The following is a 17,671-nucleotide window of genomic DNA, read 5'->3' on the forward strand; positions in this document are numbered from 1 at the left end:
TTATCTTTTCAAAAAACTTTTTGCTTCATTGATCCTTTGTATGGTTTGGGGGTCTCAATTTCATTCAGTTCTGCTCTGATTTTAATTATTTCTTCTGCTAGCTTTGGGTTTAGTTTGTTTTTATTTTGCTAGTACTTTTGGTTGCAAGGTTAGGTTGTTAATTTGAGATATTTCTGTCTTTTTGATGTAGGCATTTAGCACTCGAAACTTTCCTCTTAACCTTGCTTTTGCCACATCCCAGTAGTTCTGGTACGTTGTGTCTCTATTTTCATTTATTTCAAATGCTTTTTTTTTTTTTTTTTTTTTTTTTTTGAGATGGAGTCTTGCACTCTTTCCCAGGCTAGAGTGCAGTGGCGCAATCTCGGCTCACTGCAACCTCTGCCTCCCAGGTTCTAGTGAGTCTCCTGCCTCAGTCTCCCAAGTAGCTGGGATTACAGGCACCCGACACCATGCCCAACTACTTTTCTGTATTTTTAGTAGATATGCAGTTTCACCATGTTGGCCAGGCTGGTCTCAAACTCCTGACCTTGTGATTTGCCAACTCTGGCCTCCCAAAGTGCTGAGATTACAGGCATGAGCCAGCGTGCCTGGCCTCAAATACTTTTTAAATTTCTGCCTTAATTTCATTGTTTACCCAAAAGTCAGTCAGGAGCAAGTTGTTTAGTTTCCATGTATTTGTGTGGTTTTTTTTTTTTTTTTAATTCTCCCCTTCCTTCTTTTTTTTTTATTTTACTTTAAGTTCTAGGGTACATGTGCACAATGTGCAGGTTTGTTACATATATATACATGTGCCATGTTGGTGTGCTGCACCCATTAATTCATCATTTACATTAGGTATATCTCCCAATGCTATCCCTCCCCCCACCCCCTCCCCACTATAGGACCTGGTGTGTGATGCTCCCCTTCCTGTGTCCAAGGGATTTCATTGTTCAATTCCCACCTATGAGTGAGAACATGCGGTGTTTGGTTTTCTGTTCTTGTGATAGTTTGCTGAGAATGATGGTTTCCAGCTGCATCCATGTCCCTACAAAGGACACAAACTCATCCTTTTTTATGGCTGCATAGTATTCCATGGTGTATATGTGCCACATTTTCTTAATCCAGTCTGTCACTGATGGACATTTGGGTTGATTCCAAGTCTTTGCTATTGTGAATAGTGCCACAATAAACATATGTGTGCATGTGTCTTTATAGCAGCATGACTTATAATCCTTTGGGTATATCCCCAATAATGGGATGGCTGGGTCAAATGGTATTTCTTGTTCTAGATCCTTGAGGAATCGTCACACAGTTTTCCACAATCGTTGAATTAGTTTACAGTCCCACCAACAGTGTAAAAGTGTTCCTATTTCTCCACATCCTCTCCAGCACCTGTTGTTTCCTGATTTTTTAATGATTGTCATTCTAACTGGTGTGAGATGGTATCTCATTGTGGTTTTGATTTGTATTTCTCTGATGGCAAATGATGATGAGCATTTTTTCATGTGTCTGTTGGCTGTATGAATGTCTTCTTTTGAGAAGTGTCTATTCATATCCTTTGCCCACTTTTTGATGGGGTTGTTTTTTTCTTGTAAATTTGATTGAGTTCTTTATAGGTTCTGGATATTAGCCCTTTGTCAGATGAGTAGATTGCAAAAATTTTCTCCCATTCTGTAGGTTGCCTGTTCACTCTGATGGTAGTTTCTTTTGCTGTGCAGAAGCTCTTTAGTTTAATTAGATCCCATTTGTCAATTTTGGCTTTTGTTGCTGTTGCTTTTGGTGTTTTAGACATGAAGTCCTTGTCCATGCCTATGTCCTGAATGGTATTACCTAGGTTTTCTTCTAGGGTTTTTATGGTTTTAAGTCTAACATTTAAGTCTCTAATCCATCTTGAATTAATTTTCATATAAGGAGTAAGGAAAGGATCCAGTTTCAGCTTTCTACTTATGGCTAGCCAGTTTTCCCAGAACCATTTATTAAATAGGGAATCCTTTCCCCATTTCTTGTTTCTCTCAGGTTTGTCAAAGATCAGATGGCTGTAGATGTGTGGTATTATTTCTGAGGACTCTGTTCTGTTCCACTGGTCTATATCTCTGTTTTGGTACCAGTACCATGCTGTTTTGGTTACTGTAGCCTTGTAGTATAGTTTGAAGTCAGGTAGCGTGATGCCTCCAGCTTTGTTCTTTTGGCTTAGGATTGTCTTGGCAATGCGGAGTCGTTTTTGGTTTCATATGAACTTTAAAGCATTTTTTTCCAATTCTGTGAAGAAAGTCATTGGTAGCTTAATGGGGATGGCATTGAATCTATAAATTACCTTGGGCAGTATGGCCATTTTCACGATATTGATTCTTCCTATCCATGAGCATGGTATGTTCTTCCATTTGTTTGTGTCCTCTTTTATTTTCTGAGCAGTGGTTTGTAGTTCTCCTTGAAGAGGTCCATTACATCCCTTGTAAGTTGGATTCCTAGGTATTTTATTCTCTTTGAAGCTATTGTGAATCGGAGTTCATTCATAATTTGGCTCTCTGTTTGTCTGTTACTGGTGTATAAGAATGCTTGTGATTTTTGCACATTGATTTTGTATCCTGAGACTTTGCTGAAGTTGCTTATCAGCTTAAGGAGATTTTGGGCTGAGACAATGGGGTTTTAGATTTCCTCTTGGTACTGATTTCTATTTTTATTCTACTGTGGTCTGAGAAGATGCTTTGTATTATTTCAATGTTTTTCAATTTATTGAGACTTGCTTTATGACTGAGAATGTGGTCAAACTTAGGGTATGTTCCATGTGCAAATGAGAAGAATGTATATTCTGGGATTGTTAGGTGGAGTATTCTGTAGATGTCTATTAGGTCCAATTGGTCAAGTGTTGAATTTAAATCCAGAATTTCTCAGTTTTCTGTTTTCATGATCTGTCTAATGCTGTCAGTGGGGTGTTGAAGTCTCTTACTGTTTTTGTGTGACTGTCAAAGTCTTTTCTTAAGTAGAAACATTTGTTTTTTAAATCTGAGTGCATATATAATACATTCAGGATAGTTAGGTGTTCTCATTGAATTCCACTCTTTATTATTATGTAATTAATGCCCTTCTTTGCCCCTTTCTACTGTTGTTGGTTTAAAGTCAATTTTATCTGATACAAAAACAACAACTCCTGTTTTTTTTGTTTTCTATTTGTGTGGTAGATCTTTCTCCATCTTCTACTTTGAGCCTATGGGTGTCACTGCATGTGAGATGGTCTCTCAAAGATAGCAGAAGGATGGGTGTTTTTTGTTTTGTTTTGTTTTGTTTTTTTAACCCAGTTTGCCACTCTGGGTCTTTTAAGTAGAGCATTTAGGCCATTTACATTCAAGATTAATATTAATATGTGGGGGCTGGGCATGGTGGCTCACGCCTGTAATCCCAGCACTTTGGGAGGCTGAGGCGGGCGGATCACCTGAAGTCAGGAGTTCGAGACCAGCCTGACCAATATGGTAAAACTGTGTCTCTACTAAAAATACAAAAATTAGCTAGGCATGGTGGCGGGTGCCTGTAGTCCCAGCTACTCGGGAGGCTGAGCCAGGAGAATTGCTTGAACCTGGGAGGCAGAGGTTGCAGTTAGCTGAGATTGTGCCACTGCACTCCAGCTTGGGTGACAGACCAAGACTCCATCTCAACAATCTATTTATCTATCTATGTAGATATACATATGTGGGGTTTTGTCTCTGTCATACATAGTGTTAGCTAGTTGCTTTGTAATCTCAATTGTGTAGCTGCTTCATAGGGTCTGTGGCCCATGTGCATGCAAGCCAACACCATTTATTGAAAAGACTACTGCTTCTCCACTGTGTATTCTTGGCACCCTTGTCAAAAATTAGCTGGCTGTAATATGCTTGGGCTTATTCTGGGTTTTCTATTCTGTTTCATTGATCTATACATCTATTTTTATGCCAGTACTATGTATTATTTTGGTTACTATAGTTTTGTAATATAATTTGAAATCACGAAGTGTGATGCCTGAAACTTGCCCTTCTTTCTCAAGATTGCTTTGGCTAATCAGGGTCTTTTGTGACTCCACATGAATTTTAGAATCATTTTTTCTATTTCTGTGAAAAATGCCATTGGAAATTTGATAGAGATTTCATTGATTCTATTGATTGCTTTGGATCATATGAACATTTCAACAATATCAATTCTTCCAATCCATGAACACAGGATATCTTTCCATTTACTTACGTCTTCTTCAATGTCTTTCATCAATGTTTTATAGTTTTTAATGTATGGATCTTTTACCTCCTTGGCTATCAATCGTAAAGTTTCTAAATGACAACAAATATGCAACAATCCAGATCTCTGTATTCCCTACAATGTCTAGCATAGAGCAGGGTAATCTCTATAACATGTTTATCAAATCAAATAATGACCTATTTTATGATCTACATTTTAATATAAACAAATTTCTAAGTTGAGACTGCTGGGGGAAAAAACATTTTTGTTGAGGAGTCACCAGTTTCATAATGCCACACCTCCAGAATCTAAATGTTATCCTGTTTACCATTTTGCATGATCTTTTTTTTTTCTCATATCCCATTTCTTCCTTGCCTCCTGTCTAACTCTGAGAGGACAGTGAGAGTATCTTCCCATTGTGACTTCTCTTCAGCTGCAGAATTGTCCTTAACTAGGTTATCTACAAAACCTGCAGTACAATCATACAGAGTGTGGAAGTACAGCCTTGGCCCTTAGAATTTTTGCTGTCTCATGCCTGAAAACCTGAAATACAAAATATCATCTTTGCTGACTAAGAAAGTTCAGTAGAGAGAATACCAGAGGAACTCAAAATTCCTTATCCTTGAACTATAACCATAGGAGCAGAAGAATGAGAATCTACAGGAAACCCAAGTCATGGAAAGCTACTAGTGTTGGTGTAAGTGTGTGTGTGCGTTGTGTATACGTGTTCCCAGCATCAGGGGACATCAGTATTACTGATATATTTCTTATGGATCTTGTAGAAAAAAAAGAAAATCTTACTATGGTTGTATAAAAGACCAAATATAGTGGCTCACGCCTGTAATCCCAACACTTCGGGAGGCCAAGGAGGGCAGATCATGAGGTCAGGAGTTCGAGACCAGCCTGACCAACATGGTGAAACCGCATCTCTATTAAAACACAAAAATTAGCTGGGTGTGGTAGTGTGCACCTGTAATCCCAGCTACTCAGGAGGCTGAGGCAGGAGAATCAGTTGAACCCGGGAGGCAGAGGTTGCAGTGAGCCGAGATCGTGCCACTGCACTCCAGCCTGGGTGACAGAGTGAGACTCTGTCTCAAATATAAAAATAAAAAAAAACAAAGACCAAATATAAATCATTTTCATCAATTATGCTTTATGTCAAATTCTGCACAGTACATTTTCTCCTATGCATATCTATATATCAGCAATTACTATATACTACATTTAATTATAATATACTTCTTCACCATTCACATAGTCTTCACAATTTGTTCTTTGTGTAGCATGTTATGTGCTCAAAGATTTAAAAAACAGAAAGAACGTTTTTGACCTCCCCAATGAGTGGGCTGATATATGAAAGTATACTGATATTCTGCATTTTACTTACCCGTTGAATGGGTAGGCATGAAATTTAAAGAAAAAGTATGCATTTAGCTATTACCTAAAGTATAAATCATTACTTTGATTATTGAGGGTATCATTCTTACAAAAGTGTTTTATATTAGGACCTACCTATTCAGCTATTTTACATAACCAATGGAAATAATGTAATCCTATACATGTAATTACATTATTGATAAAAGATATAAAAATAATATCTACTTTCAAAAATTAAAATTAAAATAGGCCCAAAATAGCCTAATTTTATGCCAGGTGCAGTGGCTCACACCTGTAATCCCAGTACTTTGGGAGGCCAAGGCTCCCTTGAGGTCAGGATCACTTGAGATCAGGAGTTTGAGACCAGTCTGGCCAACATGGTGAAACCCCATCTCTACTAAAAGTACAAAAATTAGTGGCCGGGTGCGGTGGCTCATGCCTGTAATCCCAACACTTTGGGAGGCTGAGGCGGATGGATCATAAGGTCAAGAGTTCGAGACCAGCCTGACCAATATGGTGAAACCCCATCCCTACTAAAAATACAAAAATTAGCCGGGTGTGGTGGTGTGCACCTGTAATCCCAGCTACTCAGGAGGCTGAGGTAGGACAATCACTTGAACCGGGAGGCGGAGGTTGCAGTGAGCCAAGATTGAGCCATTGCACTCCAGCCTAGGCAACAGAGTGAGACTCCGTCTAAAAAAAAAAAAAAAAAAAAAAAAATTAGCCAGGTGTGGTGGCGGGTGCCTGTAATCCCAACTACTCAGGAGGCTGAGGCAGGAGGATTGCTTGAACCCAGGAGACAGAGGTTGCAGTGAGCCAAGATTGTGCCACTGCATTCTAGCCTGGGCAACAGAGACTCCATCTCAAAAAAAAAAAAAAAAAATAGCCTGTTTAATAAACAAAGACCCCATTCCTCAAAAGTAGCCTGTTTAAAAACAAAGACCCCGTTCCAGGTTTTGGGGCCAGGTGTGGTGGCTCATGCCTTTGATCCCAGCACATTGGGAGGCTTTGGGAGGCTGAGATGGGTGGATCACTTGAGGTCAGGAGTTGGTGACCAGCCTGGCCAACATGGTGAAACCCCATCTCAACTAAAAATACAAAAAAAGTAGCTGGGTGTGGTGGCATGCACCTGTAATCCCAGCTACTTGGCAGGCTGAGGTGGGAGAATCGCTTTAACCTGGGAGGCGAGGTTGCAGTGAGCCAAGATCCCGCCATTGCACTCCAGCCTGGGCAACAGAGCGAGACTCTGTCTCAATAATAACAACAAAAACACGTTTTTGGAAAGAAAAACACACATGGCCCAACTCCTATGCCTCTAAGTCAGTTGCCTGTAAAGAGAAAGTATTCTCACCCTTCCACCATCTCAGAATTCTTAGAGGAGCAGGACCCCTATGTGGCAGTCTAGCACTATCTATCATGGGGTACATAAGCCTACCTAATTCTGAGGTTCAGTATCAGGAATCGCCTGCTTACAGATGAAAGCTTCATTCTCTATTTTGTCCTTTATCAGTGTAAAAGTAACATTGTGCTTCCCCATCTGGTAACTCTTTTGCTTTATAGGTTGGTTCAGGACTTGAATGGAGAAAAGCATTGCTATTTATTTGACCTCAAAGATCCCAATACTCTCGGTAGAATTTCAACTCTTTCTAGGATGGGAAGAAAAGAACAATGCCAACTAAATGTGACATGAAGTGACAAACGTTAACATAATGCTTGTTTAATGGCATCCCTTGTTTTTCATGTTTTGAAACAGAGAGAACTAATAAAGTAGATGACTTTGGATGGGAATGTGGGTCTTTTACCTCTCAATCAGACAAATGGTCTATTTTCTTTTGTTACTATACAATACTATTTTGCCAAAGAGAGAAATGTTCTTTCCTGAGCCATGGAGGCTAAGTTTGGCAGCACACCAAAGTTATAATTTGATATTAGATGTTAAAGCTGGAAGTGAATTTTAGTTTTTTGGCTCCTTCATTTATGAAATGGCAAGTTACCTTTATAAGTCGGGACCATGTCCAACTTTCCTTTTTTAACTTGTTGTCTCTCCAAAGGCCGGACTATTGCCACAGGCTGCACTTTGTACGAATTAAAATCCTGTTTGTAGGTAGTACCAAGATCAATCTTCTCTTGTTTTGGTTTATATTCTTCTGGCACATGGCGAGGCTGTTTAACTATTTCATAAGGACGATAATCCGACCTGAAATATATAAATTTGAAACACAGCCTCACAAGTTCTTTTATTTCTAATTATTTCAATGAAATATGGAAAATGTCAAGGCTTTTTTTCCTTGAAAAGTCTGAGAAGATATTAAAATGGTAATAGATGATAAACTACTTGAAAGAAGTAACTGAATTTCTTATAAAGTCCTATCCAGTGACTAAATATCTTGAGAAAAGTAAATATATCAAAAATTCTAGTTTTTAAAATATCATTACTTTTTAATTAACGTCAGTTAATTGGATTTTCAGTAAATAATATCCTCAAGTAATTGATTTTTTTTTTCTAACCTGGGAGGAAATTTCAGGTAAAATTTACTAAACCTGAAAAGTTTAAAAAATATATTCCCCCTGAGTCCACTTTGTCAAAGTCCTTATTCATCCTACTTAAAGTCTCCAGCAAACTATTTTGGCATACTTTCTTCTTTTTGAATTCACGCTGTTTTCTCGCTTATTGTTAGATGATTAGTAACTCTGGTCTTTAGACATAAATCACATTCAGATTATGGATATAAGTGTTCCTCATCTTTGGATCTCCCAGATGGTAATGCATCTGGGATGGTAATGCAGCCAACCTGGGCACTATATAACATTATGTGACAGAGGTAGTACTGCAGACACTGAGGTAAAAACTGAGGAATGGAGAAGAACACAAACTTAGACTGATCAGACTGCCTACGTCCATTTACTAGCTGCAGGACCTTGGATAATTTCATTAATCTGTTTATGCCCCAGTTTCTTTATACTTCATAGGGCACAATAATATCTTCTATCTCACATAGTTGTTTTTTAAGGATATACACACACACTTTTAAGACTGCTTGGTACACAGTAAGATCAATATGGTAGCCACTACTGTTACTGCCCCAAGTCTTCATAGATTGCTTTTTTCTTCTGGACTCTATTGGCACATGACTCATTTTGTGATTAAACTATCTTGTATTAATCAATATTTGCTGCGTATGTCTGTAAGTTCCCTGAAGAAACCCGAAACCCTCACTGAATTCTTCTTCTATTCACAACATAACTTCTTAGACTAATTAACTGTTTTCTCACCCACTCCAATCCATTTCAATCTGGTTTCCAGCATTGCCACTTCCCTAATATAGCTCTAAGGTTCACCATGTCTTCCATGTGATTAAATTCATTGAACATTTTTAGTCCTCATCTTACTTGACCTCTACAACAGTAATTGACATTATCATCCACACTGTCTGTTTCTAGGAAACTTTCTCTTCCTGACTTCCTGATTATTTCTTGCCAGTCTCCTATGCAGCTTCATCTACCTTTACTCGGTCATTAAATACATGTTAGCATTCCTCAAGACTTGGACCTACCTACACATACTTCTTTTCATCCACTGTTCACTCCTGAGGATAACTCTTCTACTCCCACAGCTTCGATTACTACCTAGATTGAAAAAACTCTCAAATTTACATCTCAGCTTAGACCTCTTCTCTGAGCTCCATACCAGCATCTATGATGGTCTCTTGGATATTCAGTGGCAACTCAAAACTTAATATGTCACAAATCAACTCGCTATTTCCCCTCAATAAATGTGGTCCTTTTTGCTTGTTCTCTATTTAAGCGAATGCTATTACCATCGTTTCAGACGCATAGTCAGAAATTTAGGACTCACCCTTTATACCTTACTACTCTCCCCTATCTAGTCCATCATCAACTACTGTCAATTTTGCCTCATAAATATCTCTCAAATCTAATCACTTTTTTCCACATCTGCCACTACCATAATATGCAAAGTTTTTACAATGGCTCATTTGAATCACTTTAATAGCTTCCTAAACTCATTTACCCACATCTACTCTAGTTCTTCCTCCAATCTTTTCTCCACATGGCACCTGAAGTAATGCTTTCCCAAGTAAATCTGATCAGGTCATTCTTGCTCTCATCTCCCTGGCCTCTTCCTTAACTCCCTTCCTCCCTACTCTACCCTCCACCAAAAAAAAAAAAAAAAAAAAAAAAAAGAAAAGAAACCTTCATGACGTATTACTATAAGGACATAGACAACACTGAACATGGCTTCAAGGCTCTGCCTGGTCTCCTTCACTAGCCTCAACTGTCACTGTGCTTCCTCTTGCTTTCTCTGCTCCAGCTGGCCCTCTTTGATAATTTTCTCCTTTCCCTGCTCCTTCCTGCTACATGCTACTCTCTCTCTCTCTGCATGGAATGCATTTCCTTCCCCCTCTTAATCCAGCTAATTTAACATCCTTCAGGTTTTGACTCATTTTTCTTATTCCCTGATAAAGTCAAACTCTTATTCTGGCTGTCAAGATACCTGTGCCTATCCTTCATAGATTTCATCATTGTTGTAATTTTAGACTCATTTTGAGTAATGTTTTTGATTGCCATCTCTAATAGGTTGCAACATCTGTCAGCACAGAGATCATGACTGCTTTTGGTCACCACTATATCCCAGGTGTCTAGTATAGTGCTTGATGCTTAATAAATGCTTAATAATTTTTTATTTAATGAATGAAGAGTAGTAGAAATCACATACCTCTGCTTCTCAAGACATGTGAGTTGTTCTTCGCTCTTCCTAAATACAAGCTAGAGGGGAATAGGCTAAAATGCAGTCAGGAAGTGAGAGAATCAGGAAGGGAAAAGCAAAGCAAAAGCTTAGAACTCTCAGTTTCTCTGGTTAGACTAGTTAAGTGTTAGAAAGTATGCCTCCAAACCCAAAGCCGCTTTCTATGGAGTAGTAGTAGAGGGTGAATGCAGTCTTATTCATCTGATATATCCTAAAACATTTGATGTGTCTAGAATCCTACTCCTTCAGGGTAGGCTTCCTGCCAACTCTGGCAGTCATCTAAGTTAGCTACAACTGTACTGCTATAAAGGATCCAAAATCTTGTACAAGTTCAGACACCTCTTTACACAGCCACTTCCTGTACTATGCAAATGTACAGAATGCTTTTTTGTTTGTACAGATAAATCCACTTTCTACTGCATAGTCACCACAGTCAACATGAGGGAGTCAAGCAAGAGTTTCAAGCTCCTAGATTATGACTCTTAGAAATACTGCTAGTTTCCCAGTGAAAATAGAAAGAAAAGATCCAATGTCTTACTAAGTGAAGAGATGACAATTTAAGAAATGAATAAATTTATTTTTATTGGCATTTTGGACTTTGGGACTTTCTTTTTTTAAAAAAGAAAACTATTAAGGCTTACTTGAATAAGTCAATAGGGGAAATCCAGAATTGAAAAGCAACTGCCTTTTAAAAGAAAGATATGGCAGGTTAAATTTTCTCAATTTCTACACTTAGAACTGGTTAAAAGCACAATCTCTGTTCAATACATACAAATATTGTAAAATTTATTTTAAATCTCTAATATGAACCACTAAAGCATCAAGAAATAAATATTAATAAATTAAAGTGAAGAAAAAGAGCCATTCCCATTCAATCAGTCTCAACCAGTTGTTCAATTTCTTCATCTCACTTATTAAAATCCATAATTATCTTAGTTATTTATCTGATATTTTCTTATCTGGACTTTCCCACAGCACTATAAACAACAGTAAAGCAAAGACCGTCTCTGTTTTATGTTCCATGTCATCCTCAGTGAGCAGTCCAGTTCCTGACCTACTGCACTGAATCAGTGGCAACAGAATCACTAGCAATGCTGGTTAAAAATGTAGTTTCCTGAGACCCACTCTATTATCTACTGGCTCTTTTAGATGGAGATCTGGAATCTGCAATTGTAACACTTCTAGATGGCACTACTGCATACAAAAATCTGAGGACTAAGTAAAATCTTCCATCTGTGGAAGAGCCATACACCTACACAAGTAACTAGAGTCACCAAAGTATTATTACTGCAAGGAATGCCTGAAATGTTAAAAATAGACATATTAGACTAAAAGTTTGAAAGTCTCCACCTTTGCTATATAAGAATGAGCTGCATCTGAAATGAAATGAAAATGGCTAACATCAAAATCTAAAGCTATTACAGAGCATTTTAAAAACTCTAAATTATAGAAATATGATGTCTGAGTTCCTTGAAAGCAGGAACTTCAACTTGTAAAAGGAAAATAAATCTTGGGGCCCCGAAATCACTAAGCTAAGGGGAAAAGTGAAGCTGGGAACTGCTTAGGACAAACCTGTCTCCCATTGTATTCATAGTCACCCCTCTGCTCACTGAGATAAATGCATATCTGATTGCTTCCTTTGGAGAAGCTCATCAGAAACTCAAAAGAATGCAACCATTTGTCTCTTATCTACCTATGACCTGCAAGATCACTCCCAGTTTCGAATTTGTCCCGCCCTTCCGGAACAAACCAATATTAATCTAACGTATATGTTGATTGACGTGTGTCTCCCTAAAACGTATAAAACCAAACTGTGTTCTGACCACCTTGGGCACATATTATTGGGACCTCCTGAGGCTGTGTCACCAGCATGCGCCCTCAACCTTGGCAAAATAAACTTCCTAAATTAACTGAGACCTATCTCAGATATTTGGGGTTCACAAACTTATTGACATTTTTATACTTAACACCAGGATTGTACCTTGAATATAGCACATACATTAACAGTTTAAATAAAATAATGAGTAAATATACTTAATCCACCTAACTGACAAAAATTTGAGAAATCAAAAAAGGTAAGTTCAAGTGAAAAGTACAGATTTAAGAGGATTTTTTTTCATCACTCACTGAACAAATATTGGGTACCTACTATGTGCTAGTAGGCATTGTATTAGTTTTCTAAAAATAGAATGCTGAGACAACAATAGACTTATTTCCTGCTTTCATGAAACACTGAAACCAACCTAATGATAAATAACATGAAGGTGCTTTGGGAGCTTACATAGAAGAATTTTACCTAATCTGAAAACTGGGTGAAGTGTCAGAGAAGGCTTATTCAAGTGATAATTTAGTTGAGATCTGCAGATTGAATGAGCATTAGCTAAGAGAGGGAAGGAAAATTGCAGGTAGGGAAAATAGTATCTTGGAAGACCCTGAGACAAGGAAACCTGGCACTTTTCAAATAAATAAAAAATGGCCCATGGGATGGAGCATAAAAGAGTAAAAAGGATACTACAGTGAAAATGAATTACAGAATTAAGTAGTGAGCAAACCATGCCTCTACATGGTTTTGGTAAGGATTCTGGTTTGTGTTAAACACAAAGGGAAAGTTTAAGAGTATTTTAAGCAGAAAAGTGATAGGATTTGGTTTGCATTTGGGCAGGCTGAAGTATTAAAACAGATCAGACTGCAAAAACTAGAGTAGATTCATATATTACACTTAGAAAGCGACTGCATTCCTCCAGGTCAAGCTTGTCTAACCTGCAGCCTATGGGCTGCATGCGGCCCAGGACGGCTTTGAATGAAGTCCAACACAAATTTGTAAACTTTCTTAAAACATTATGAGATTTTCTTGTGATTTTTTTTTTTTTTCTCATCAGCTATGGTTGGTGTTACTGGATTTGACATGCGGCCCAAGACAATTCTTCTTCCAGTGTGGCCCAGGGAAGCCAAAAGATTGGATACTCTGCTGTAGGTGGTAGTGACAGTGGAAAGCAGACAAATATTAGATATTTTAGGAAGTTAAAAAAAAAAACAGAACTTTTTATATCCCTTTCTTCTTCTCACACTTTGTCTACCTAATTCTCATTTTTCTGTTTTTTTTCAAGTTGTGACTTAACTAGTCTCTTGCCTATTAGATTGGTTCAACTTAAATCCATGAAACAGTAATTTAAATAGCTAGAAAAATTTATTGACAGCAGAAGAGTTGGAAGAAAAATAAGTAAAGCAAATAGTTACGAAATATTTACTTAAATGTAGTTATTCCTTCCATTTTACCACGGCATGCTCGAATTTCTTGCTTGGGTTTAAGACTCTGAGTTGGAAGAACATTGTCATATATAGGATATTTTTCCAAATACTCAGTTGTAGGGAAAAACACCCCAGAATTTTCATAAATCCTTGTGGTTCCATGTGGACAATGATGTCGCCTGTGCAAAAAATAAACTGAAAGATTAACCTTAAAAAACATTTTGTGTTGTAATTGCATTTTAATCAGAGACCGCCAATAAACTCACAATTTCTAAATTCTAGAGCTTTACTGAAAAAAACCTTTTTCCTCTATAAAAACTGAGAGGAGCCGGGCACATTCCTCAGCCCAGGGCTCAAAACAAACAAGCCCAATACAAACACATCCCATCCTCCCATCCCACCACATATCACCATATATCTCTCAAACTTCCTGAGCCCAGTACAAACACATCCCATCCTCCCATCCCACCACATATCGCCATATGTCTCTCAAACTTCCTGAGCCCAGTACAAACACCACCTGGAAAAGTCTCCGATAAGGAGGCAGCCATTCAAAGTTTTACTGAAAGCGCAGGAACCAAAAGAATTCCTTTGTTCCCCTGTAACTTTCGGGCTATAAAAAGCAAACACTCGCATTGTTCGAGGCCCTCTTGTATGCTGTGTAATGGAGGGACCAAGTTCGAACTTGTCATAAAGATCCTTGCCGCTTGGCTTTGACTCTGGACTCTGGTGGTCTTCTTTGGGGAATAGAGGGTCTGGGCATAACATCTGGGGGCTTGTCCGGGATTCCCCCAAGCCCACCAGACCCCTGGTCAACGGATCTACTAGGATCGATCTACTGATAGGTGAGCCGGCTCGTCTCCGTTTGTCTGTCTGTGTCTGTTCTGAATCTGAATCTGCGACTCGCGAGGTCTGAAACTGGAGCTGGCACAGTCCTGGCGGTCGCGCTATAGGACGGCCAGTGGAGACCGGTGGGAGAAGTCCCCTGGTGCTCCTCTGATCTAGCTTAGGATCTGAACTGCCCCGACCACCAGTTTGGGGTTTGGGCAGTAGCTGTTTCTGATCTGAACTGCCCCGACCGCCGGTTTGGGGTTTGGGCAGTAGCTGTCTCTGATCTGAACTGCCCCGACCGCTGGTTTGCCCCGAGCGCCCGTTTGGGGTTTGGGCAGTAGCTGTTTCTGATCTGAACTGCCCCGACCGCTGGTTTGCAGTTTGGGCAGTAACTGTCTCTGATCTGCACTGCCCCGACCGCTGGTTTGGGGTTTGGGCAGTAGCTGTTTCTGATCTGAACTGCCCCGACCGCCGGTTTGGGGTTTGGGCAGTAGCTGTTTCTGATCTGCACTGCCCCGACCACCGGTTTGGGGTTTGGGCAGTAGCTGTTTCTGATCTGCACTGCCCCGAGCGCCGGTTTGGGGTTTGGGCAGTAGCTGTTTCTGATCTGAACTGCCCGAGCGCGTTTGCGGTTTGGGCAGTAACTGTCTCTGATCTGCACTGCCCCGACCGCCGGTTTGGGGTTTGGGCAGTAGCTGTTTCTGATCTGCACTGCCTTGAGCGCCGGTTTGGGGTTTGGGCAGTAGCTGTTTCTGATCTGAACTGCCCCGAGCGCGTTTGCGGTTTGGGCAGTAACTGTCTCTGATCTGCACTGCCCCGACCTCCGGTTTGGGGTTTGGGCAGTATCTGTTTCTGATCTGAACTGCCTGGACCGCCGGTTTGGGGTTTGGGCAGTAGCTGTGTCTGACCTGAACTGCCCCGAGCGCCGGTTTGGGGTTTGGGCAGTAGCTGTTTCTGATCTGAACTGCCCCGAGCGCGTTTGCGGTTTAGGCAGTAACTGTCTCTGATCTGCTCTGCCCCGAGCAGCCGGTTTGGTGTTTGGGCAGTAGCTGTTTCTGATCTGAACTGCCCCGACCGCCGGTTTGGTGTTTGGGCAGTAGCTGTTTCTGATCTGAACTGCCCTGACCACCGGTTTGGGGTTTGGGCAGTAGCTGTTTCTGATCTGAACTGCCCTGAGCGCGTTTGCGGTTTGGGCAGTAACTGTCTCTTATCTGCACTGCCCGGTTTGGGGTTTGGGCAGTAGCTGTTTCTGATCTGAACTGCCCCGACCGCCGGTTTGGGGTTTGGGCAGTAGCTGTTTCTGATCTGCACTGCCCCGAGCGCCGGTTTGGGGTTTGGGCAGTAGCTGTTTCTGATCTGAACTGCCCCGAGCGCGTTTGCGGTTTGGGCAGTAACTGTCTCTGATCTGCACTGCCCCGACCGCCGGTTTGGGGTTTGGGCAGTAGCTGTTTCTGATCTGAACTGCCCGGACCGCCGGTTTGGGGTTTGGGCAGTAGCTGTTTCTAACCTGAACTGCCCCGAGCGCCAGTTTGGGGTTTGGGCAGTAGCTGTTTCTGATCTGAACTGCCCCAAGCGCGTTTGCAGTTTGGGCAGTAACTGTCTCTGATCTGCTCTGCCCCGACCGCCGGTTTGGGGTTTGGGCAGTAGCTGTTTCTGATCTGCACTGCCCCGAGCGCTGGTTTGGGGTTTGGGCAGTAGCTGTTTCTGATCTGAACTGCCCCGAGCGCGTTTGCGGTTTGGGCAGTAACTGTCTCTGATCTGCACTGCCCCGACTGCCGGTTTGGGGTTTGGGCAGTAGCTGTTTCTGATCTGAACTGCCCCGACTGCCGGTTTGGGGTTTGGGCAGTAGCTGTCTCTGACCTGAACTGCCCCGAGCGCCGGTCTGCGGTTTGGGCAGTAACTGTCTCTGATCTGGGCTGTCGGAGCACGAGCATGACTAAATATCATTAATAAGTCAGATCAGATTTCCTTTGCAGGGATTCAAACCCACATTCCTTTACAGGAAGGGACTACAAATTATTACAGGATGGGTAATACCCAGAGCACTCCTCTATCTCTCTTTACAAATAATTTCAAAGAAGTAAGAGCAAGGGGCCATGATCTTGGTATGGAAATCAGGAAAGGAAAGCTAATTACTCTGTGTCGCTCCGAATGGCCTGCCTTTGATGTAGGGTGGCCACCTGAAAGGACCTTCCGACTTGCGGTCATCACTAGGGTAAAGTCCAAGATTTTCCTACCTGGGTGTGTGGGCCACTTAGATCAAATCCCATATATTCTCATATGGCAGGACCTTGTTGAGAACCCGCCTCCTTGGCTGTCCCCTTTCCAATTAGCCTCTGAACCCTGTAAGACACTGGTTGCTCGACCACTAAAATCCAAGCAACCAACTGCCCCCCCATCCTGTTCTACCTGATAGCGGGGACCCACTGTTCACAGAACCCCCTCCGTACCCCTCCGGGCCCCAGGCCCCAACCCCCCGGGCTGAGTCGCGGGAGGGAGCAGGCGGAGGGGAGGCGGCCGGCACACATGGGCCCGCTGACAGGGAAGGTAACTTTGAAGGGCCAGCAGGGCGGACGCGAGGGCGCACTTCGCGGGCTAACCCCCCGCCAGCTGCCTGACTCCACGGTGGCTTTACCCCTTCGGGAAATAGGACCCCCAGATGACACAGGAATCCCGAGGCTCCAGTACTGGCCATTCTCCACCAGTGATCTGTGTAACTGGAAGGCTCAGAGTGCCCGGTTTTCAGACAACCCCAAAGATTTACTGGCTTTACTGGATAGTGTCATGTTCACCCACCAGCCCACTTGGGATGATTGCCAGCAGCTCCTCCGAATCTTGTTTACCACGGAAGAGCGAGAGAGAATACAGGTAGAAGCTAGAAAGCTGGTCCCGGGGGACGACGGTCAACCGACTGCCAACCCCGACCTCATAAACGCGACCTTTCCTCTGACCAGGCCAGCGTGGAACTACAACACGGCAGAAGGTAGGGGATGGCTACACCTTTATCACCAGACTCTAATGGCAGGTCTCCGGGCAGCTGCTCGCAAGCCCACTAATTTGGCTAAAGTGTATTCTATTCTGCAGGGAAAGACAGAGAGCCCAGCCACCTACTTAGAAAGATTAATGGAAGCTTTTAGACAGTACACCCCCATAGATCCAGAGGCTCCAGGAAGTCAGGCAGCTGTTGTAATGTCTTTCGTAAATCAGGCAGCCCCAGATATTAAAAAAACTCCAGAAATTAGAAGACTTGGAAGGAAAGCGGATTCAAGA

At 41.5% G+C, this 17,671-nt stretch overlaps 1 protein-coding gene across 2 annotated transcripts in view; it reads right to left on the reverse strand.

Moving 5' to 3' along the window:
- LOC126958066 (stabilizer of axonemal microtubules 2) overlaps nucleotides 1-17,671 on the reverse strand; it is a 45,321-nt gene that overhangs the window by 13,653 nt on the left and 13,997 nt on the right. The window contains exons 1-2 of one of the 2 annotated variants that reach the window (XM_050796168.1): nucleotides 13,570-14,109; nucleotides 7,551-7,753 (exon numbers count right to left, since the gene is read on the reverse strand). In XM_050796168.1, the coding sequence (XP_050652125.1) occupies nucleotides 7,551-7,753; nucleotides 13,570-13,808 (442 nt within the window). In that variant the 5' untranslated portion in view covers nucleotides 13,809-14,109. Of the gene's footprint in view, nucleotides 1-7,550; nucleotides 7,754-13,569; nucleotides 14,110-17,671 lie in introns of those variants that run through there. The other variant, XM_050796167.1, reaches the window with a different exon arrangement.

Source organism: Macaca thibetana, chromosome 7 (genome assembly GCF_024542745.1).
Source record: "Macaca thibetana thibetana isolate TM-01 chromosome 7, ASM2454274v1, whole genome shotgun sequence".
Lineage (NCBI taxonomy): Eukaryota > Metazoa > Chordata > Mammalia > Primates > Cercopithecidae > Macaca > Macaca thibetana.